This window comes from Cololabis saira, chromosome 8 (genome assembly GCF_033807715.1).
Source record: "Cololabis saira isolate AMF1-May2022 chromosome 8, fColSai1.1, whole genome shotgun sequence".
Taxonomy (NCBI): domain Eukaryota; kingdom Metazoa; phylum Chordata; class Actinopteri; order Beloniformes; family Belonidae; genus Cololabis; species Cololabis saira.
Window position 1 is genome coordinate 10140624 of NC_084594.1, and position 24515 is coordinate 10165138.

The 24515-nt window shown below is 39.6% G+C and overlaps 1 protein-coding gene across 1 annotated transcript in view; it reads left to right on the forward strand.

The window, feature by feature from the left end:
• The window catches only part of arhgap9 (Rho GTPase activating protein 9), a 72229-nt gene that overhangs the window by 8206 nt on the left and 39508 nt on the right, over nt 1-24515 (forward strand). Inside the window, exons 2-5 of the mRNA XM_061728240.1 lie at nt 11212-11541; nt 14948-15143; nt 15308-15705; nt 24160-24411. Coding sequence (XP_061584224.1) covers nt 11326-11541; nt 14948-15143; nt 15308-15705; nt 24160-24411 — 1062 coding nt within the window. The 5' untranslated portion in view covers nt 11212-11325. The remainder of the gene's footprint in view (nt 1-11211; nt 11542-14947; nt 15144-15307; nt 15706-24159; nt 24412-24515) is intronic.

Genomic DNA, 24515 nt, shown 5'->3' on the forward strand with positions numbered 1-24515 from the left:
TAGTATGTGGAATATGAGACATTAGCATGTGCAAAAGTATCAACTGAAGTATCTGAAAATGGTCCATAGGAAGAAATAAGCGCTGTGAGCCATTTACTCAATGATTGAGACAGAGACAGAGTACACGTAAACCAATGGGTTTTAATGTATGTAACAGGGATTGTCTGTGCTACGAGTGAGTTAAAAAGTCTTGTAATGAAAAGATAGCTGCTTGTTTTATTTTTAGAGTACGGTGTGTTGTGGCTCATTTACATTTTTTCAGTGTCCTGCCTTTACTTTGCAGGTGTCCCCCTCGGGATTCATTCATTCATGGTTGCATCAACTGATGTTTCCCCCCCCTTTCGTGGGTGTAGCTTGAGTAGGGAGTTGCTCGATAGCTATAAATATTTGGCATGTTAAATATCTCTCAGCCATTGGCAATTTGGTTTGGCAACGCTTTGGCAATCGTCTTTGACAAGTCTTTGAGTTGTTCACACATAAGAGGTGATTGCCAACGACCATTTTTTCCCCCGAAGAAGTCTGTTAGAAAGTTTCTTTGGGCTTTTTGTAAATTTGGGCTTAAATTTGGGCTTAGTATGTGTACAAGTATGATGTTATAGGCTTTTATATGATGACTTGGAACTTGAAACCTTCAGAAACCACAGACAAACCGCTTTTCCCCTTTTTCAGACATGCCGTGAGCAGTGATCCCTCCGCAGGTAGGAAGTGAAGGAACATGATCACTGGTGTTATTTTGTTCAGCTGTTGGTCTGAAATATAAGACATTAGTTATCAATCCAAATGTCATTAACCTGGATGTTAAAGTGGAGAGTTGATATTCATTTGTAGAACTCGTTACATTTTTGGTGTTGCTTCGTCTTACTTTCCTTGAAAAATGCCACAAGGAATTTTGAATTTGGTGAAATCCTTGTTAGCTTGGTAAAATCGGGCGTGCACAGGGGAGTAGTTTTGTTTTAGGTACTGGATTAAATATGTTGACTGAAATTAATACGTCACTGTTCCCTAATGGCTTATTTTTACCTTATTGTTTATTAAAATGTCTATCTTTGGGTATTCCGCCCTCACACTGAAAATAAAGACAAACTTCCTCCTGACCAAGTCGTCATGATGCATTTATTGACTATACCAGGGGCCTTATGTACTAAGAGTGCGGCGCACAAAAAACGTGCGTACGCCACTTTCAACGCTCACGGTCGGATGTACAAAGAATGACGTGAACGTAGAAAGCTGCGGTCCTTCACTCACACATTAAGGCTTTTGTACGCACTTTTCTGAGGTTTTGTCCGTTGGCGACACTCACTGGTGATGCAGTGAAGTCCAGAATATGAGGAAACGTAACGTCAACAATAAGTTCACGACCACGTGAAGGACATGACAGTCCCCATATCACCAGATAAGTTACACAAGAGTGGAGCTGCAACAATCTCACAATCAACCACATGATCTGAACAAACAACTAAAGGAGCTCAACGATGGAACCCGCAAATCCTGATGGAGCTTTGGCTCCGTTAGAGGAACCTGCTGATGGCAGGATCAGGAGCGAGTCCTCAGGCACCAAACGCATCTGCTGGTCCAGGACTAAGACTGGACCATCAGCTGGTTCAGGTACCAAGAGGATCTTCTGGATCTCTCTCCTGAACTGGACCAGCTGCTCCGGTTCAGACCAACATGATCTTTCAGCTGGAGCTGCAGGTCGGACATCTGTCTGTCGTCATGACGACCGTATGGGAGGACTACTGATAAAAGCCAGATCCTAAACATCCCATAACTGTGTCTGGACAGAAATACATTAAAATTAATTTTGAAGCAAAAACCGGTGTTGTGCCAAAAAGTGATTGCCTGCCAGAATCTTATTTCTTCTGATTTGTGGCCGCGGGAGCGCGCACAGCAGCCCGTTGAGCGAGAGCGCTAAACCGTCAGATTTCAGATTATGAAGCTCAAGAATGAGATCAAGTCATATTTAGGCAGAAACAACCTTTCATTAACTGTATTTGGCCTTCAATCACTTTTTGGCACGACACCTGTCTCTCCTCCTGCGGATGAAACACTCGAGTTACAGCAACTTTGCTCTTTATTTCTCACGTTTGCACCTCATAATCCCGTCGGCACAAATTGTCTTTATTTCTGCAGCGGAGGAATCAGATCGTAATGCTTCATGTTTTAAATATAAATGTATTTTGTTCACATTGTTATACTTATGAGAGTGGTGATCGCGGACATCCATAATGTGTACATTGGTCTTAATCTGTCAGTATATAATATGCATGACAATAAAGCAGAACGAGGAGCCGTTTTTCATCCACCAAAAATTCTGGTGACGGTTCTTAAAATACAAACAAGAAAAGCAGGTTGTAATGATTCACTAACGCTGCCCATAAACATTCACAAACCCGTACGATCATAATAAAACCAAAACTCTTCACGGAACGCAACGCAAAGCAAAGAACACCATAATGTAGGCGTCAAACTGAATCCCAGAAGGACCGGTGTCCTGCATGTTTTAGATGTTTCACTGCTTTAACACACCTGATTCTAATTAATCATCATCACCAACTTGTCATCAAAGTCTGGATAGTTCTGTTGATGACACAGTCACTTGTATCATGGTGCAATGAAGCAGGGAAACATCTAAAACCTGCAGGGACACCGGCCCTCGAGGACTGGAGTCCGACACCCCTAAATGCCCCAAAATGAATTATTTATTCCAGCTCAGAGCATTTTCTTGTTAGGATGAGCGGTTTTTAATGGATAATTATCTTCATATCATATTCAAACATATATTTGAGGGAGGAGACAAGGCGGAGTGTTGTGTTCCCGCATGTGCGCTCAAATCCACGCTGATTGGGATGTACAGAGAAACCTGCGTGGATTTGGGCGAACGCACAGCTTTGTACATATGAATTTTTGCGGTCTCGTTAATTCCACGTACGGATTCACGTTGAAATCCACGCACTCTTAGTACATGAGGCCCCAGATCTCTCAATACTCTAAACCGATGCATTTCCTGACCCCCCCATAAGTGACTTAAAAAAAAAAAAGTTATTGAGAAAAATCTTGGCACCTGTATTGGCCAGTGAGCTTAAAATCAGCCAACGGTGATGAGCTGCTGGTCAGTCTGCAGCCCTTAAGCATCTCTTTCTATTTGTAGCAGCATGTTGATACCATGGAAGGAGAATAACCCTCCTGATGGACTGTTGGTCTCTTGAAAAACTGAAACAACAACTGCATTTGTTTGTATGTATGTATTTATTTGTTGTTTATGTACAAGGGAACTTGACTTTAATTCAATTCTATTCAATTAAATTCAGCTTTATTCATATAGCACCAAATCATGACACATGTCATCTCAAGGCCATTCAACAATACAGTTGCTCTGTTGTTTTTGGGGTTAGTTAGCGGTAGCTTAGCTCAGACTGTGATTTGGGTCGGTTACTGCTCGTGTTTTGGTCGGCTCCGTGTCGGTTTTGTGTTTTGTTTGTGGTTTTTGTTGCAGATTTCCAGTGATTGACGTGTGCCTCCGTATGTTCCTGCTTCCTGGATTGGCAGTGGAATCCTGACTTTTTTTCTCGGAAAACCCGATTTTCGATTTCGATTTTTTTGGTAAAACTACAAAAGACAATGGAATAAATTGTTTCAAATATTTTATCTTTATTTTTAAAGAAAAATAGCAAACAAATTTCCCTATTGGGAATGAAGTGCAATTGAAAGATACTGTAAATCCTCCTTGAGTTTAGTAAAGTGACAACATTTACAATCTCTACAAAGATGACTAGACGAGATCCGTCTGTAATGCAGTCAGCTCTCTTTTTCTTTTCCAGCTATATGAAAAAGAACTGACGACCTTCTTACAAATCCCGATGGCATGATCAATCCGGGGGTCCTTTACACCATTCTCTCTATAAAAAGAGTTATAGAAGAAACAAAAAACTATGACATCACATTGCCTTGTGCTTAAATTGTGCTAAATTGTGTGAGAGGAAAATCGATTTTCCGATTTTCCTTTTTTTAACATCGTCTTGATTAATAAATCCAATTTAGATTTAAAATCGATTAATCGCACAGCCCTATATTGCACATATATATGCCTTTGGTTTTTTACCTGCATGGTATCAATCATTAATATGTGTGCAGACAAGGTAAAAAAAAAAAAACAATACAGTTTAACTCATTCCAAATCAGTCCAAATAATACAAAGCCAATAAAATAACAGTAATATTTTTATTAATTTTTTTTGCTAATGAAACCAACAGTTTGCATCAAAACCTTTCTTTGATATGATCCCCTGTCCTGAGCAAGCATGAGGCGACTGCAGAAAGGAATAACTCCCCTTTTAACAAGACTAAGGTCGATACCTTTCCAGATAGTTAATTTGATTTAAACGTGCTGCAGATATTCTTCACATTTTACATGCTGTTGATTCCATGTGGTTCATTTTAAATGAATGTGATTATCTGTGCTTCAGTACCAACTCCCTTGGTGGAGCAGTAATATCTAACGGCACAGTTAACCAGACAGCTCAGCAATGGGATCAATAGCCCGGTCGATGAAATAGACCCCCGGTCGTGCTGCTTTTCCGCGCGTTGGTTCTCTACTGCTCTGTTTCTCCCCGTCACCGGGGCTCTCAAGTCCACATGTGATTTGTTGGCATGAGTGGGCCATGAGCAGCCAGCTGATGTTTCAGCACTGTTTTTATCTCTCAGATGACATTCTGGCTAAATGAGGGAAGGTAGGGTCAGCAATGGTTCAGCGAGTAGAGGCAGGATCATTATTTTTACATAGGATTAACTGCGTTGTGTTGTCGTTGTGTGTGCATGCACAAATAAGAGCGTGATTGTCTTTGATTTTTGTGCAGGAGCTGGTAGCTTGTGTCCATTTTAGTGTTGCCTGTTTTTGTTTTTAATGCACTGCAGCAAAGTGTTTATCAGATGCACGACTCTGAATACAGACTGAACTTCACTCTGTCTTCAGGACTACGGTGAGCTGATCTTCCTCTCTCACATTCATGCACAAATTGCAAACTTTCCATTTCTTCATGTTCAGCTGACTTGCGTGCATGCAAAGCACAAGCCTGAACGAAAGCACTTAAGCAAAAGCGGAGGGACAAATCACATGCAGCACTCACTCTGACGCTTTCCCTGCCCCCTTTTTCTCTGATTTGTTCTATTTTTATTTTTTTTCTCTCTCTCCCTCCCAGGTTTTCTTTTCATCATCTCTTCATTTTGAAGCAAACGTCATAAGCCCCCGTGCCCTCACTCCATGACACATGCTGCACGAGCCTCCGAACAGCCACGACAGGGTGTTGTTCTGTGACACCATATGGCCTTCTCTGTATGTCGGGGCGGGCGACAACAGCGCTCGTCCTGGAGTTATGTGACCTGCAAATAGAAACACGTACTGGCCTCATTTCCCCTTTTGTACATCCTCATCAAAGCTAGTCTTTTTTTACATTTGTCCCACATTAACCATTGAAGAAGTCAGGGTTGCCAGAGTTTTTGTAGGCATTTTTTTCTCTCTCGCAAGTAAATTAATGTGCTGTGGTGAATCATACAGAATAACTATAATTAAGATCTTGAGTCATTAAATGACATACACCAACACTGCTCCATCCTGTTTTCTCTTAGCGAACAGTCTTGCCCTTGAGGACTAACACACACACACACACACACACACACACACACACACACATACATGCATCAATGCCTGTATGTGTGTGTGTGTCTGTGTTAAAATGCATCAAAAATGAAAAATAAAACCCATGGACTTTAATCCTGCTGTAGCAGCTTAATTTGTACCCAACTCAATTGTGCCTTTTGTGCTTGTTGAAGGGTTTTGTGCCTGTGCTGGTAAGTGTATCTACCTAAAAATGTTCAGTTAAGTACAGCCTTGTAACAAAAAAACAAAAAAGATTAGTTCAATCTGCATTTCTGTACCTTTTTTTTGTGCCAGCTGTTTAAGCAGCAACGTAAGACAGGAAAAGGCAAACGTGTGCAGCAGCTAGGGCTGGGCGATATGGACCAAAAGTCATATCTCGATATTTTCTAGCTGAATAGCGATACTCGATATATATCGATATTTTTTCTGTGCCATAATTGGGGTTTCCCCCCAATCATTATAGCATAGCATCTCTGTTAGCTTAATTTTTTTCTGAGGCAAACCCTTAAAAAAACAGTCAGTTTTAATACAAAGCCTCGTGCCAAATGTCACACAGGTACCTTTATTAACAGAGGTCTGCACAATATCAAAATGTATAAAACAAATGAAATAAAAATAAACGGCCTGCATATATAGAATAAAAATGCTTCTTAAATAAAATAAAACAAATATCCCTTTCCTGCATAACAATTAAATTAAAATACACTGCAATTAATACAATGTAGACAGTAACAGGCAGACTTTTCCACTGAGGTTGACAGTTGTGCAAATAACAAAACATTTGTGCAAATCTCAAATAAAACATTCAAGTCAATTTGTCACAAAATAAGCTACCGTATATCAAAATCATAAAAGAAAAAAAATTTAAATTTAAAAAAAAAATCGATATAAACGATATTGTCTCGTACCATATCGCGTTTGAAAATATATCGATATATATTAAAATCTCGATATATCGCTCAGCCCTAGCAGCAGCATCACTGAACCTCTTCATGTACGTGAATGGGAAGGAGCTCACCGTGGAAAGGCTCTGCTGCATGTTTTGACTTTTCTTAAACCTGCAGTTCTTGCTGGCTCATCTTAATAGTAAATTGCACATTGCCAAAGCCATTCAGCAGGACTGTTAAGCCACAAACAACCCCTCTCTGCTTCAAGTCTGGGTTTTGCAGTCATTTAAGCTGCACCGTCGTCCCATGTCCCGACTCGTAACTAATCATCACTCGTTTGAGGCAGAGTAGCTTCTATTGGTTGTTAGATATTGCAGACTACATCTAAACCACTGAACACTTTTCACATCTGAAAAACAAATGGCAAGATGGAGAGGATATGACCCAAACTGTGGTTGTACTCTGTGTCTTTGCAATTTCCTGTTTCCTTGGTCGACTCAAACATGACACTTGTGCCTCTGTCCCCATCTGTACTTCACTGTACTGTATAAAGACAGTTACTTATCACGTGATGTCATCTTATAGTAGAAAAACACTTTGGAGTCTTGAGTTATTTCAAAATATGTCTTTTTTAGATGAGCCTGCAATTTATTGCAAGATACATTTCCTGTCTCTCAAGCATTGTCTAATTCGCATAAACAGGAAAAACATTTTTGCAACTGCAAGTAAAACACAGATTTACAGATGCTCTCAGCTTTTTTTCATCCGGTTTTCTGGCAATTTACAGTACTGTGCAAACATTTTAAATGAGGAAATGTTGTAAAATTAAGAATGCTTCCAAAAATCTGTTTTTTTTCTTTTTCTTTTTTAAATTGATTTAGTGTGAGAGTGAGCAAACAGATGAACATGTGGTGTGGCCACCATATGCTTTCTAAACAGCATTTGTTCTTGTAGGTACACAAAGTCAGGGATTTTGTAGGATCATAGACAGGTATATGATTAAAACATTATAGAAAATAGCAGGTATAACATAGTCATTAACTGTGTGACTATAAACAGCTGTGGCTTAGAACTGGATGAGAAACATCCAAACTCTCCTTACTAAAGTGAGCTTGTGGATAAGTTTCATGTCGCAGGTCATGCACAGCAAGAGGACACACGGTGCATGAGCAAGGTCTTTCCCAGCCAAGCATTTCTAAGCAGATTGGGTGGTTAGGATGTGCTGTTCAGTGCAGCAGTAGAAGGACATGTAATGCCTGTGCCATCAGCTCAAAACTGACAGGAACTACTGGGAATCGGACACATTTATCTACTGTTACTGGTTAGAAATTGTCCTTGTGGGAGAATTGCAACACTTCAACTGTGGAAACAAGTCCAATCAGCTCAACTTACGCACATGAACATAAATGGACAACTGGGAAGAAAGTCATAAAAATGTCAAAATATGAAATATTTGGCTTCGGCAAAAGGCTGTTTGTCCACTGAGGGTCTGGAGAGCAGCACGGTGAAGAGTGTCTGCAGACAATAGTGAAGCATTGTTCCTTTTAAATAATAATAAGAGTGTGGGTCGGTAGGTCCTCAGTGTTGAGAAATACAGGCAGATGTTCAGTCATCATGGAGGATCATCAGGGATGCATCAGACTTAAAAACACTTTAAACTCTTTAAAAACACTTTTCAACTTAAATTAAAAGAAAGAAAAAAAGAAACAATGAGTCGTCACAGAGCACTGATCTCAACATCATCAAGTCTGTCTGGGATTATGCAAAGAGATGGAAGGATTTGAAGCAGCCCACATCCACAGCTTCCCTGTCAAATTCCTTCAAAAACCGTGTGCAAATGCACCAAACCAAATGTTAATTTAATTAAAATGGTATTAAAGGAGCATGAGGCAAGAATAAGAAATGAGACTCATTAGCGCCACGACGGCCGTCTGGGTTACTGCAGCCAACAGCGGAGCCGGCACGGGAGTGCGCACGGACTCCTTACTTCTTTGCGGCTAACGCTACTTAGCACGTTAGGCCACTCCGACTCCTTGGTAATCTCATGTGATTTTCAAATCAAGCTCTAAATATGACTTACAATGTTATCTTACCTGGTCAGTAGGAAATGAGCCATGTCAGCATCTGTTTTCAGTCCCAATTCAAGGTGAAGCTGCCTCCATGACTCAAACGCGTATCCAATGTTTACTCGTGTGCCTGCCCGTTTCTGCTCGTAATTTCTTTTCGACTCGCAACTTGTCTCTGATAAAGGCTTCGTTTTCTTCTTGGTAGCACTTTTTAGTGGGCTTTGAGTGGCGCTGGGTCGTTTGCCGGCTGTGGAAGAATCCATGTCTACCCAAACAGAAGTTTGGATCCACCGCGCTCGTCTTCTTCCTGTATCCAAGCCGAGCGCCGTCGAGAACGCTCATGCAGCGTCATGTGACGTCACATCCGCAGGACAGCGCGGGAAATTTCGGTCCGGAATTGCAGCACATTTTGCAGCACACAGCCTGTTCAAGGCAACGGAGAGATACACTAGAGGGCTCCTTCTTTTTGGTTTGGAACGCTTCATCTGACATTATTACTAGAAAACTTAAAACGTATATGCATTTTTTTCATAAATCCTGCCTCATGCTCCTTTTAAGTTTTGTGTTTTTGAAAGCAGTCTCAATTTATAGCATTTTCATATACATGCCTACTTTTATGTGCCGTTCCAAACCATCTATATAATCGTTTATGTGACTGTTCCGTCATTTCACAACATCTTCAGGTGAGTTAGAAGTAGTAGTGCTCCACTACTACTAAAAAAAACACATTTGCATCAGCAGCTTCTGAACATTAAGCTACTAGGAGCTCACACCCTAGCAAACGTTCCTTTGAAGTGCACCTGTTTGGATTGCCATTGAGCTTCCTGCTGGTTTTAGTCTACTCATTCATCCAGACATGCACTCCTCTTTCCCATAGGTTGGTGTAGAGGGGTTTTACTGTAATTCTCTGTAGTTGTGGGAGTTACAGATCCGTTCCTGTGCTTTAATAACTGTAGGATTATCAAGGTTGAGCCCGTTATCCTGTCCCTCCCTTCCATCAGCTCACAGCTCCTTCCAGCTTCATCCTTTCCTCCACTGCTCCTGTCCTCTGGTTTTTTATTTTTTCCCACGTGTAGTTTAATGACTCTCTTCCTCCATTTCTTGGGTCTTGCCCAGCGCATCTTGACTCCCCTCTTTTCACTGCGATGGGTCAACCGTGATTGCTGCTAAATACCTCAGGGATGTTCCCGTTTCTGCTTGTTTAGTTTTACATACGTGTGCGTGACAGAGTGGGTGGGTTAATGCTCGGTGTGAAGTTGTATTTCTGTGTGTTTGGCAGAAAGTTTGATGTTCTCTTCTTATGTAAGCGTGTCTTGGCTGGGTAACGGCAGGGCTTAGCTTCGGGGGGAGGCTGGCTCAGGTGGTGAGACGGAGACTGATTCTATTTCGGGAAAGCCTCGCTCCTTACATCCTCCAAATGCATGAGTTATTCACTCACATGTGTGTCTTCACTCAGAAGGGATGAAAGGATAGTGGAGGAGTGGATGACTGCAGCGGCACGTTTCAAACTCTGCCGTCTCTGTCAGGTGTGCTAAAATTGGAACTGGGAAAGAAATATCTCACTTCCATTCATATTTAAATGTTGGAGGACTGATTTGTCTTAAAAATATTATATTTTATGTCATCTGTTAGTCAGCAAGGCGAGACCAACTCAACTACATTTGGTTCTGTGTAAATATCTTGGCTTTTCTACCAAACAATCCAAAACTCTCATACCCATTTGGTTTGACTAAGAATAGATGAGGCAAAAGTAACTACATGTTTGACATTTTTACTGCATAGTACGGAAGAGTATTAGGGCCAGGCAGGAGAAAAATAAAAATAATATTGGAGAGGAGGAAGATTTTTTTTTCATTATGCACTTTGAGAAAAAAGTCGAATTGTCGAGAAAAAAGTCGAAATGTTGGGAAAAAAGTCAAAATTTTGTGAATAAAGTTGAAATTTTGAGAAAAAAGGCAAAATTTCGACTTTTTTCTCAAAACTGTGTTTCAACATTAATCTCGACTTTTCGACTTTTTTCTCGACGTTTCGACTTTTTTCTCGACATTTTTCTCGAAACTGTATTTCAACATTTATCTCGACTTTTCGACTTTTTTCTCGATGTTTCGACTTTTTTCTCGACGTTTCAACTTTTTTCTCGAAACTGTATTTCAACATTAATCTCGACTTTTCGACTTTTTTCTCGATGTTTCGACTTTTTTCTCGACATTTCGACTTTTTTCTCGACGTTTCCATTTTTTTCTCGACCTTTCGACTTTTTTCTCGAAATTGTATTTCAACATTATTCTCGACATTTCGACTTTTTTCTCGACATTTCGACTTTTTTCTCGAAGTGCACAATAAAAAAAAATCTTCCCTTCTCAAATATTTTTTTTCCTGCATGGCCCTAATACTCTAGATACTCTAATACTAGAGACATTTCATAAAGATTATATTTAATGATGAGTGATTTCTCTGGATTAACACAGACTCCCATTTGTGGCAGTAACCAGATTCATATCTGTACCCATTGAACCTCTACAGCACCAGGGGACATTTGTTGCATTCTCTGCCAGTTTTGCTAATCTCTCGCTCGGCCTCTGTTTTTTCCTCTGTAACTATCCCAGAGCATGGCACCGGCCCGGCTCCGGTCTCACCTGCCCTGCATCATCGTCCCAGGCCCCGCCACACACCAGCGCGCTCCCAGCAAAGCTTGCTGAACAGGACTGCTGCGGGGAGCCATGCTGTCTGGTACGTGGCGTCGCTCCGTGGGGCAGTCCACCCCGGCCCCCGTGGCAAACAGCGCTGGGATGACGGTGTGCGGGGTTCCCAGCGGTACGGTGGTCCTGGAGGCCCAGTACGACTACAACTATCGTGGGGCAGATGGACGACAAGTATGCATAAGGGAGGGCGAACGGTTTATTCTGCTGAAGAAAACAAATACTGACTGGTGGCAGGTAAGAAAACAACTTCATCTGTTTGTGTTATTGAAACTTTCAATTTAGATGGAAAACTATGACATTTCTGTTGGTTTTATGAGATTTTTGGATTAAAAGATTGCAGTGCAGAATGGTATATTTTCCTTGTCAACAAAGCACACGAAAAGACCAACATCAACAATTAGTCCAGGTCCTGAAGCCGTTCCCACTGTGTCAGAAACCTGTCATCTGGCCCTTAAGTCATCAAAATCATGCTTGAATAAATGAAACATCACTTTACAAGGCTGGTTCAGAGAATGTGTTTTCTCAAATCATTGATTGTTTTTGAGTTTTTCGGGGAAATTGGCTAAAAACCTTGTCATGGGTTCCAAAAGGAAAAACCCTCAGTATGAAATACAATCAGTACTCGAGTTGTAAAAAAAGATCAGGGGGGATGGTGGATTTTATCATATGGGGACAGATAATTTGTGCTGATTACAAATAATATAATATTTTACAAATAATAGCACTGACCAAAACACCTGCAGAAATACTGCAGGAATGACGTAGCAGCAGTTAAATGCAGCCTTCTGTAAGCTTTAAATATCCACTGGGCTTACATCAAATACATCAAAACACAACAATAAAGAACAGTTTTCTGAACTTATCAATATGACTCTGTCCTTCACAGGATAAGTAAAATGGATCACTGCAAAAACTCAAAATCTTAACAAGAATATTGGTCTTATTTCTAGTTAAAATGTCTCATTTTAGTAAAAAAAATCTCATTACACTTAAAACAAGACTCATCACTGGAAAAAACAACAATTTTCACCTGTTTCAAGTAGATTTTCACGTAAAATAAGTAGAAAAATCTGCATGTGGAACAAGATTTTATTGCTTGTAATGAGAAGATAAATCTTTTCCCATTGTCAGATTTTTCCTACTTATTTCAAGTGAAAATTTACTTGAAACAGGTGAAAATTGTCAAATTAGTTATTTTTCTGGTGTTATTTTTCTGGTGATGACTCTAAATGTTGAAATAGCAGTAAAACCACATTCATTGATGGAATGAAATAAGGGATGGGTGGCAGTTTTACAGGGGGGATGATTTTGACCGTTTTTATTTCAGGGGGGATGCCATCCCCCTCATTCCCCCCCAACTCCAGTACTGAATATAATACTGACTTTTTTAAGAAGTCTCACTAAAAAAATAAGATTTAAACAGACTAAGAAGATTAAAATGCATATATATGCTTTGGGTTTTACCAAACTTGGTATTAACTATTAATATACGTATGCAGACAAAAAAAAAAGAAGTCTCACTTACTCTGAGACTTCTTAGTCTTTCAGTCTTAGACCCCGTCCACACGTAGCCGGGTATTTTTAAAAACGAATATTTCCCCCCTCCGTTTATAAAAAAAATTGCATCCACACGTAACCGAAGATCTGCGTTTTCGAACACATTCATAAGCATTCTAACCTGTAGATAATCTGCGGCTCCCGGGGAAGCTCCGCGGGCTCCGCCGCTCCGCCGCTCCGGGGCTCCGGGGGGCTCGGCGGGGCTCCGCGGAGGTTCAGCCTCCGCGGCTCCGCGGAGCCCTCTGTGTCGGTGTAACGCAGTAAGCGGCCGGTCAAGAGCAGAGACCATTTATTTAATAAATGGCTTGGAGAACAGATGCTGGATCATCTGTATTTCTATAGTAAACAAAAGTTGCACGTCAGAGCAGATTTGTTGTTGTTTTGGCGCATAATGTGACGTTCGAAAACGCAAATCTCCGGTTATGTGTGTCCACACGCATCTACATAAACGGAGTTTTCAAAAATCTTCACTTTGCCCGGAGTTTTTTTAAACCTTCGTTTATTTGCGTTTTCGTGTGGATGACAGGACAAAACGCAGGAAAATATCTCCGGTTTAGCAGATATCCGCAGATATCCGGCTACGTGTGGACGGGGTCTTACTCATTTTCAGTCACGCACTCAACAGTTAAACATAACAATGTTTTTATAGAACTGTCTCAAAAGAAGTGCTTCCTAATAATGCCGTTTGTCTCCATTATCAGTTTTTTTGGACCCGTTTGTTGATTATAGATGGTACTGGAGAAAACATTATGATTACGTTGCACGATTAGGTTGCACTTTTTCTTTCTTAGATAACTGTGACTCTTTGGTAGAGTCTGTGGTACGCACAGGTGCCTGTATGGGTGTTTCTTTTTTCTTTACTGACTTTGATTAGTCCCTTAGGGCTCAACCAATTCAGCATTATGATTCAACGTAAGCAGCTTAAAATCTTGTTAATAACACGTAACAAGCTGTGGCTGCCCTTTTGAAGTTGCATTTTCTCTATATAGGGCTGGGCGATATGGACCAAAAGTCATATCTCGATATTTTCTAGCTGAATGGCGATACTCGATATATATCGATATTTTTTCTGTGCCATAATTGGGGTTTCCCCCAAAGCATTATAGCATAGCATCTCTGTTAGCTTCATTTTTTTCTGAGGCAAACCCTTAAAAAAACAGTCAGTTTTAATACAAAGCCTCGTGCCAAATGTCACACAGGTTCCTTTATTAACAGAGGTCTGCACAATATCAAAATGTATAAAACAAATGAAATAAAAATAAACTGCCTGCATATATAGAATAAAATGCTTCTTGAATAAAATAAAACAAATATCCCTTTCCTGCATAACAATTCAATTAAAATACACTGTGCAATTAATACAATGTAGACAGTAACAGGCAGACTTTTCCACTGAGGTTGACAGTTGTGCAAATAACAAAACATTTGTGCAAATCTCAAATAAAACATTCAAGTCAATTTGTCACAAAATAAGCTATATCAAAATCATATATTTTTTTTTTTAAATCGATATAAACGATATTGTCTCGTACCATATCGCGTTTGAAAATATATCGATATATATTAAAATCTCGATATATCGCCCAGCCCTAACTCAATATAGCTAAATGTATGTATTCTCTAGGAAGAAGGAAGTCTCAGTTCAAACTGTTCTTGTTTATAGTTTCACAATGAATGCAAAGTAAGAGGCAGACATAACCTGATTCGATTTATCCAGAAATCCAGTAAATATAAATTACCGTTATTCAGATTTGCTACATGAATTACATTATTGTGGAATTTCATTATATATAAGTGGCATAAAATGAATTGAGACACATACAGATGTAAAGTATATTAGTTATACAGGTAAAAACTACTCACTCACCACCAGAAAATTGTAAATGTCACTGATACTACTAAATCCTGCCAGGACAGAGGACAAATACTGTTTCAAAAGAGAAGTTGCTCTGCCACTGCTGAAATTCAGGAAGTGTAACTTTCATTTAATTTCTGCACCGGCTTCAGCCCTCAGCTGTGTTTATTACGTGGATTTTTTATGGGAGAAAATAGCAAAAGCATTCAGAGATGTATTCTTTGACAGGTGCGGAGGATTGGGGCGGCCAGTAAAACAAAGCCGTTGTACGTCCCTGCCACGTATGTGACCGAGGTGCCGATCGCTCCGATCCCCTCCCCCCAGCGCCTGGTCATGTCTGCCTCCATTAACCCCAACATGAGGATACTGCCCCAGGTGTCACTCCCTCCCAGCCCCGCAGGAACTACCTGTGATCCACACCAAGGTAGCGTGATTAACTCAGAGTAAAGAGCTCACAAAACCAGTGATTTTGGCTTTCAAGGACTCCTGTAGTGGAATTGGGGGAAAAAGCTGGATAAAGCTTACATGTAGGAAAAGCCCCAAAACCTTTCAAAATGATCTGATTGTTTTGTTTTGTTCCTGCCACAGTGAATAAACCGATCTATCGCTCCATGGAAAACCTCAACTCCAACAGTGCCTTCCAGGGATTTGAAAAGAGCGCCAGCATGGGTGGAGGCCGTTTCCGCACCCTTCCTCTCTCTGGATTCACTTTTACCCCCAACTCTCCTACCTCTCCATCCGGCCACCTCATGGTCCCTGAGTCCCAGGCTGCCTCCACGGTTTCAACAGGACATCAACATAACCCCAGGGTAGTCCCCACCATAACCCGGAGCCAGAGCTCCAGCAACCTGCCTGAGAATGTGATGGAGAACCCTTACGATGAGGTGGGGGGCAGCCTTGGTAGTCGCATCAACTACAGGATGCCCAAGAAGTCCTGCAGCCAGTGGGACATGGTGGGGACTTCAGGCAAGAACAACCATCTGCAGGTAAGAAAAGTGAGGACCGCACCTTTGCATACAAGTATAGCTTCTTCAGACAGTTTGTCTTAAATACTTGCGGCCCGGAAAAATATGCATCGGTTCAGCCAGGATAGGGCACAGCGTTACCGGGGATGAGAGTCACGGCTGCATTACAAGTTTTTGACAGGTGAAGGTTGAAGCTACGTCCTCTGTTAAAAGTATTTTTTTCCTGTTTAACGTTAGTAATCATTTATTTTACCATCTGACATCTATATGCACCGTAGATGTTAAACAGTTTCCTTTTTAATACCTCTGTTAAACAGGAAAAAAATTGACAACTCACAATGCAGCCTTGATTTTCCCCACCGGGCCGAATCACAACCAATCACTTGTTGAATTACATGATCAAAGCAAATCACATGCAGACTAGCTAAGCAACATACAGTGAACCGAAACCCAAATAAACTGCAGGTGTTTGTTTCTTGTGATTTGAGGGCCCCACAAAAATGAATGGCACCGCATTTTAAATGCTCATCAGCCAGTTCAGATTTTTCAGACAAAGGGTGAAATGTCTTCATAAGCAAAGAATATAAAATCCAGTTGCATTTTTGCAAAGCTTTGGATTTTGATTTATTTTTTGATTGCTATGACCTCGATAACTTCTTCAGCATATTGAAATGTGATATTCCTCTGGAATTCAGTAGAGCAGTAGTTGGACAAAATGGAAATACTCTACTAAGGGCCTGATTTACTAAAGGTTTGCGTGCGTAAAAACGTGTGCAAACTTGACATCATCCGCACACCAATGTGCGAGCTGATCTACTAACAGCGTGCAAAGAGGACTGCGCCTCTCAAATGAGCAAAATAGCACACGCTGTTCATTTAGTACTTTTGCCCTGATGAATAATCAATATGGGGCGTACCCGCCAGAAAGCGCTAAATACTGGGAGGGGAAAATGCAAATAGGTTCATTTACCACGCGCAATGAGATTTACCAAGCCTGAAAGTTATTGCGGGGATTGTGATTGCGTCTGTATTTAATACGTTCGAAAGGAAGGTGCTAATCTGCCCAGCATTACGCACCGATGGCTGCTGTTATTGTGGCAAGGAGGCGACATCCAAAATCAAAGAATACGCAGAGAGAGAGTCTTTATTCTGCTGCATGCTATTTTAAAAATGGTTGCACAAGTTTTATTAAAGGCCACTTTTTCTTTAGTTCTTCGCCTTATATCTTACCACCTTCTTTTAACCTCATCTGCCGTTCTTTTTGTGTTACCAACTGCATTTATTCTATCACAGATTTTCTCCCATATTGCGTTTCTTTTGGTAATGTTTACATTTCTTTGCTGTAGTTCATGAATGTGTTTATTTGCCTCTTCCACTAATATCTCTAACTCCAACTCGTCAAATTTCATTTTGCGCTTGCGACTATCCTGCTTCCATCCAGACTCTCCATGGCGCAAACCGTAAGACACGCAACACCTCATTTAAATACTGCTGTTTGCACCTGTTACCAATTGCGCAAGCATTCTTAGTTGATCACCCGCAAAACACACAACAACAGCACGTGAAAACTTTTTCAGTGCACACGAAATGTAGTACTCTATATTTAGGATCTTAGTAAATCAGGCCCTTAGTGTACACGTATATTATAAGTGCAGTGGCTGCATCTTAGGATGTTGAAATGGACACGGTGGTTCAATCCCTGGTTCCCTAAGTCTCTGTAAGTGTCCTCGAGATACTGAAACCCCACATTGACCCCTGTGTGCGCACTGGTGCAGAAATCTGTATGTGGCGTTAATAGAGAACCTAATACTGTTCTGGGTACTCAAAGTTGAACACATTTAAAGCAGTGGGTGTTAACATCTCATTGTCAACAGCTATTAGCCCCCCCACCCCCCCCAGAAACAACTTTATTCAGAAGTTATGCTGAAGATTTGTCGATAGCATTCATCTGACCTCAGACAGTGATTTGAATTAAGAACAGTGAAATTAAATTGTGGAAAATAGGTCAAATAAATCCATCACATGCAGCTGACGCTGAAGGAAGTGTGGGATTAGATTAATTTGGACTTCCTCTTATCGACGATCTCTAATCTCGTGGATTTACGCGTCATAACTCCAAAACTCAGTGGATGATTTTGACCAATGCTTTGACTGACTACGCAGTGACTCCTCAAATAAACCAAATAAAATAATGTACGGTAACAACATTAATACCACAACTTCAGATGATGTACAGGACTGTCTCAGAAAATTTGAATATTGTGATTTTTTTGTAATGCAATTACAAAAACAAACATGTCATACATTCTGGATTCATTACAAATCAACTGAAATATTGCAAGCCTTTTATTATTTTAATATTGCTGATCATGGCTTACAGCTTAAGAAAACTCAAATATCCTATCTCAAAAAATTAGAATATTCTGGGAATCTTAATCTTAAACTGTAAGCCATAATCAGCAATATTAAAATAATAAAAGGCTTGCAATATTTCAGTTAATTTGTAATGAATCCAGAATGTATAACATTTTAGTTTTTTTAATTGCATTACAGAAAATAAAGAACTTTATCACAATATTCTAATTTTCTGAGACAGTCCTGTAGATAAGGCTTTTTTTGAAGGTTGGATCTTCAGATTAATGACAAATAAAAAAAACCTTTTGGTCTTTTTATATAAGCAGGCAAGTTTGGTTGTTTTTTTTGTTATTGTTACTATATTGGCATAAAAGCAAGGACTACATGACGGAGTTCAGAGATGCCAACAGACTGTATTTTGATTTCTACTTGCACTGGTCCTTAATCCTCCTAGAGCAGCAATCAAGTTAGCGTTGTCTTGACGCCAGCGCTTCCCTGCATTACATCAGAGGGGATTACAGAATGCTCAAAATGATCCTGCTGTCAGCTGAGGGGAAATTCCCACAGCCTAGCATCCCAACCGTCTCTCCAAATTGAGTTTTGCCTCCACTGAGCCCGTTCACTTCTAGGCAAGCGACTTTCCACTTTGGATAGATGTGATGCCAGTGGAAATGACAGTGCTCTTTTTTCCCTCTCCCCTGTCTCTTCCTCTCAGTCCTTTTCTGTATCTGTGTCTCACTCCCCGAGGACACTTTCCATTTGGGCCTTTTAATATCAGTGAGCGGGATTAATGCGGCCACATTCGGGTCATAACTGCTTTTTTTTAAAAAAAAGAACCACAGAACATTCATATCAGATGAATTTTAAAGCAGGTTTAATTTTAGTCTTCAAGGAAGGGAATCCTACAAGAGGTTTAAACATATGTGTTACTTTTGTGGCACGTTTGGTTTCAATGTTATGACCACAGTTATATACGTAGTACCTAACTCAGCATTCATGTCTAGGTGTTGCACGTCTTAGGTCTCAAGCACACTCGGGTTTTAAGGTCGTTCCTGCAGCTCTGCTGTACACTGGTAGAATGACACATACAGGACTGTCTCAGAAAATTAGAATATTGTGATAAAGTTCTTTATTTTCTGAAATGTAATTAAAAAAACAAAAATGTCATACATTCTGCATTCATTACAAATCAACTGAAATATTGCAAGCCTTTTATTATTTTAATATTGCTGATTATGGCTTACAGTTTAAGATTAAGATTCCCAGAATATTTTAATTTTTTGAGATAGGAGTTTTCTTAAGCTGTAAGCCATGATCAGCAATATTAAAATAATAAAAGGCTTGCAATATTTCAGTTGATTTGTAATGAATCCAGAATGTATGGCATTTTTGCATTACAGAAAATAAAGGACTTTATCACAGTATTCTAATTTTCTGAGACAAGTCCTGTACTAATATAGTTTATAGTTCAGATGTGTACGTGGGACAGTACCATCATGCAGATGTGTACCCCTCTCTCCATCACAACTGTTTCAAACATGTCTTCCATACCTGGATAATGATGATAATATTGTGATTTGGGGACAAAGTCATGCATTTTTCCTCGTTCCTAAATCCAACTGCAATGTAGGTCACTGAGTGCAGACGTTCTGCCTCAGAAATGCACCATCTGTGTGGCGATTAGAAAAGGTTTTTCTAGCAAAAATTGTGAGTTTCAGTAAGATCTTCTGACTTTATAAAGTAACAATGCACTGCTCTGTTGGAGCACAGATGTGTCTGTGTTTTATTCAGTTAAACGTTCTTATGAACTGTTGCAACTCATTTTCAAACCGGGATAGCTTCTTACTGTTGTATGCATTTATTATTTGCTCATTTGCTTTGTCCATTATAATTTAAAAGTAATACACCAGGATGAACGATGTTGTCATCATTGGAGTTAAAAGAATGTACAAAACAATTTAAGAAGAAATATAAAGACATAGTTTATTTGAGGTATAAAAGTGAAGACTGTGTTTAAAGATCAGCAGCTGTGTGTGTTTTGCTATTTCGTCATGTTGTCTTTGTATGTTTGTATAGATATATACGTATTATATTTATATCATAATTATATTTATATCATAGTCATATTATATTTATATCATAGTTATATTTATATCATAGTTATATTTATATCATAGTCATATTATATTTATATCATAGTTATATTTATATCATAGTCATATTATATTTATATCATAGTTATATTATATTTATGATAGAGCTTACATTTGGTATTAAACAGGTTATTTTTGTAAAAATTATATATATTTATTTATACAAAATAGTGTATAGTATAAAACGTAAATACAGGCATATCATTTATGTTTAGTTGTGGAAAGGTGGTGGGATTAAATAAGTTTATACTTCCTCCCACTCCTTTTCGAACATGTAACTGAAATATGTTTTTTGATGTGTTTTTTTTTTCTTTATGAAGTGGAATGCACACCTGTATTTGTTTCTCTTATCTTTTTTTCTTGTTTTTTTTTAAATACATGTTGGAAATAAATAAAAACGAACGAATGAACGAAAGTTTGCCATTTAGCCCAATTGGTGTTCAACTGTAAAAACACTTCCATAAGCATTTTTATCAGATTTTTGAATCTTTCCACAAAGATTTGATTCTAAATGATAAAGGCCAGCTCGCAGTCAAATTTACCCAAAAGGTTTTGCATGATGTTGAAGTCAAAGCTCCCTGCAGGTTTACTTTATTCACACAAGCATCATGTTTGCAATGAAAAAAGCCTTCTGCTAACTATATTCTCGGTCATCTTTGCTTTGGCGCAGAAAATCGATTTATGAGCACTGAGCAAAGAGTTGAGACACAGAGGTGTCTTCAGTATTCACATTCATTACTCAGGTAGAAGTATGGATACTAGAGTTTAAAAATACTCCTGTAGAAGTTGAAGTATCAACTCAAGTTTTTTACTCAAGTAAAAGTATAAAAGTACTGGTTTCAAAACTACTTAAAGTATAAAAGTAAAAGTAATGTAAGGGGGAAAAAAGCCATTGAAAATAAATGCATCTTAGTATAATGCAAATATATTAAAGAACCATATATGTGTACTATTGAGCATTAACATGTGTTTCAGAGAGCAGGAGATATGATGACTAGTTGCCTATAAGTATTGTAATGGTGCAAAAAGTCAAACTTCAGAGGCATGTTATCATTTATCCTAACCTTTATTGGAATGTACATCCAAGTTTAGTTGCAGGAATCTGAGGGAACGGATGTAAGAACAAAACTGGACAAGAACATCTGAAACAACCACAACCAAATTCACTCTATCCGGATGGAGCAATTTAACTGGATAGTTTTTTTTTAAAGGCCGAAATGAAATAGAGTAACGAGGCTGTTTTTAAAATGTAAGGAGTAAAAAGTACAGATAATTGTGTGAAAATGTAAGAAGTAAAAGTAAAAAGTCGTCTGAAAAATAATTACTCCAGTGAAGTATAGATAACCAAAATTTCTACTTAAGTAAGGTAACAAAGTATTTGTACTTCGTTACTTGACACCTCTGCACACCGGCACTATGCAGACACGGGACACCCAACAACACACCTGGACCCTCTGCTGTCTCAAGCCCCGTACTCCCCCGGGAACTGAAGCTTTATGAGAAAAATGCACAAAGCAGACATGACTTCTCACATGCAGCTATAGTTGGAGATTCGCACCTGTGAGTGCATCCTTCCTCGCAGAGCGTCCACTCATCTCAACCACAGCAGTGAAACCTCACCATCAAAATATTCTCCTAATTAGTTGTTTGGCCGGACACAACATCGTAAAATATCTAGATCAGTGCTGCATGAGCTGTTCTCATAGATTCAGCCCATAGAGTTCCTTTGTCTTGCACAAACAAACTGGATAAACCCTCACTCACAGCTCAGATAAAGAGAATATAAAAGCTAAAGAAGTGGAAGAGCAGGTCACACAGTGTAGCATGGCAATAAAAGCTGTTTAAATATGAACGTTTGCTTTCACTCTTGATTTCTTGACATTTTTGAACCTCCTCACATCATACCCAACAGCTCTTTTTCTGTTTTGTTTCGTGGTTTAGTTGCTTAGTTAAATTTTTGGATAGAAATGTATGTTACAGTTCAATATTTGAGTGTTATGATGTTGTAAAAAGAGGAAAAGGACCACCTGGAAGACATTCAGGACCATGATGTCACCGATCCACAAACTAGAAATCTGTGGTTGATATTTAAACTTTTGAATTGAGCTCTTCGCTGACATTCGGTGCTTTTTACGGCATGTTTTCAATCAGACATGTCTCCGTTTGGCTGCTGTTGAGAAAGACTTGACTTCATTCAACCACAAGATAAAGTGAAAGAGACGAACTCAGGCCCAGTGCTGCCACCTGGAGAGGACAACAATGAAATCCCATCACTCTTTGCATGCGCAGCACGCACATGCACATCAGCACATCACGCTCCTTCACTCATCACTGGAAGACTTTTATGTAACAGGGATCAACTGTCTAGTCAGTCGCTTTCTGAATCACGTTTCAGCTTTGTTTCGTGCACATGTGAGCTTCTTTATACACTTTCACACGTGCTTATTACTGTTTTGTTTCACTCATCCACTACTACTTACTACACTGTGCGATTAAAGCATAGTCAGATTTTCTTTTTTTTATTTAAGTACGATTACAAAAAGAGCTATGATCATAATAATAGTACTACCGATGATTTCTCCACACAGACACAGCACTGCTGCAGTGAAAACTAAATGCAATGCATTCATGTAAATGTAATATTTATGATGCATTCCAGTTTTTTGGAAGACAGAATTTGAATTTGAACTTTATTTGAATTCGGAGAAATCATTGAGAGCAAGCCCTCATTTACAATGATGCCGAATGTACAGCAACCATATAAAGAGAATAATACAATAAAAATAAAAGAGAAAACATTAAAAACAATTACAAACATGGGTAAAATGGTCAGCAATTAAGGATTTGAATTGATCAAGCTGCACAAACGTCTCCAACTTCAATGCATGTTGCAAAATGTTCCAACTGTGAGCCGCGCAGTAGCTAAATGCAGTTTTTCCCAATTCACTCCGTGGACATGACACTTCCACCATAAGCAAATCAGAGGAGCGGGTTGAGTATCTGCCATTATGCCACCTCAGTAAGGAGCTGAGGTAATGAGGAAGCCTTCCAATTAGGGCTTTATAAACAAAGAGAAATCAATGCCTATCACGTCTGACAGAAAGGGGAGTCCACCCCAAGTTTTTCGTATAAAATGCAGTGATGAGTAGAATAACTGTCAGCAGTGATGAATCTTAGAGCTGAGTGATAAACAGCATCAAGTGATTTTAGGGTAGAAGCAGATGCGTGTTGATAAATAACATCACCATAATCCAGAACTGACAGGAAGAACTGCCTCAATAACCCGCTTTCTGCAGGACATAGGAAAACTTTCTCTGTATTTATAAGAATAACCAATTTTCTGACGCAGCTTTGTAACAAGTATGGTGATATGATGCTTGAAAGTGAGTTTTTGATCCAGCCAAATACCAAGATATTTATATTCTGGAACCCTTTCAATATTTTGACCCAGCGGCATGTCAATGTCAACATCATTTCTGGGAAAAAAACATAAATTTAGTCTTGTTTGGATTCAGTAATAATTTTAACTTGAAAAGTGTATCTTGTAGGCTGTCAAAAGCTATTTGAAGCATAGAGATGAGCGCTACTGCTCGTCAAAGCCGATGTAATATTATTTATAAAGATCAAAAATAACATCACATTTAAGGAGACTGTGTAGTATTTGCTCTTTGACAATGCTTGCTCCTACTAGCAGCCCGAGCTCCTACCACCTGTATTTTGCTCTCACAACCACCGCAGCTGTGCGTTCGAATAGTACTGAGGGTGGGATAGATTTGGTGAGGAACTGACCAAAAAACTTTTCATGAGCAGTACAGCCAAGTCAGATCTTTAGGTTGAGCTGGCTGGGGTCAGAAATATGACTTTTAAGCTGCAAAAAAAAGTGACAGTGTACTGATGTCTCAGAAATGATTTCCAAAACGTTTCACTTGTCCATCCTTTCATACCTTGTGTTTCTTTTACATACAAGGTCCCGACAGAGGCCTACCTGTCCCAGCTGTCCTGGCACGAATCCCCTCTTTATACGGGAACGCAGCAGGAGCGGCGCCAGTCCCAGCTGGAGCCGCCCAGCCCTGCTCCAGGTCAGCAGCCTACCCAGGTCCTGAACCTGTGGGAGCAGTACTCCGACCCCGACACGGGGAGATGCTATTATGTCAATAGCATTACGAGGGAGAAGTCCTGGAAACCACCGCGCAGGTCTCGCTCACAAACTGCCAACACGGTAAGGCACCCTCCATAACACACGCTGCTTTCATCCGAAACTATACAGGACTGTCTCAGAAAATCTGAATATTGTGATTTTCTGTAATGCAATTACAAAAACAA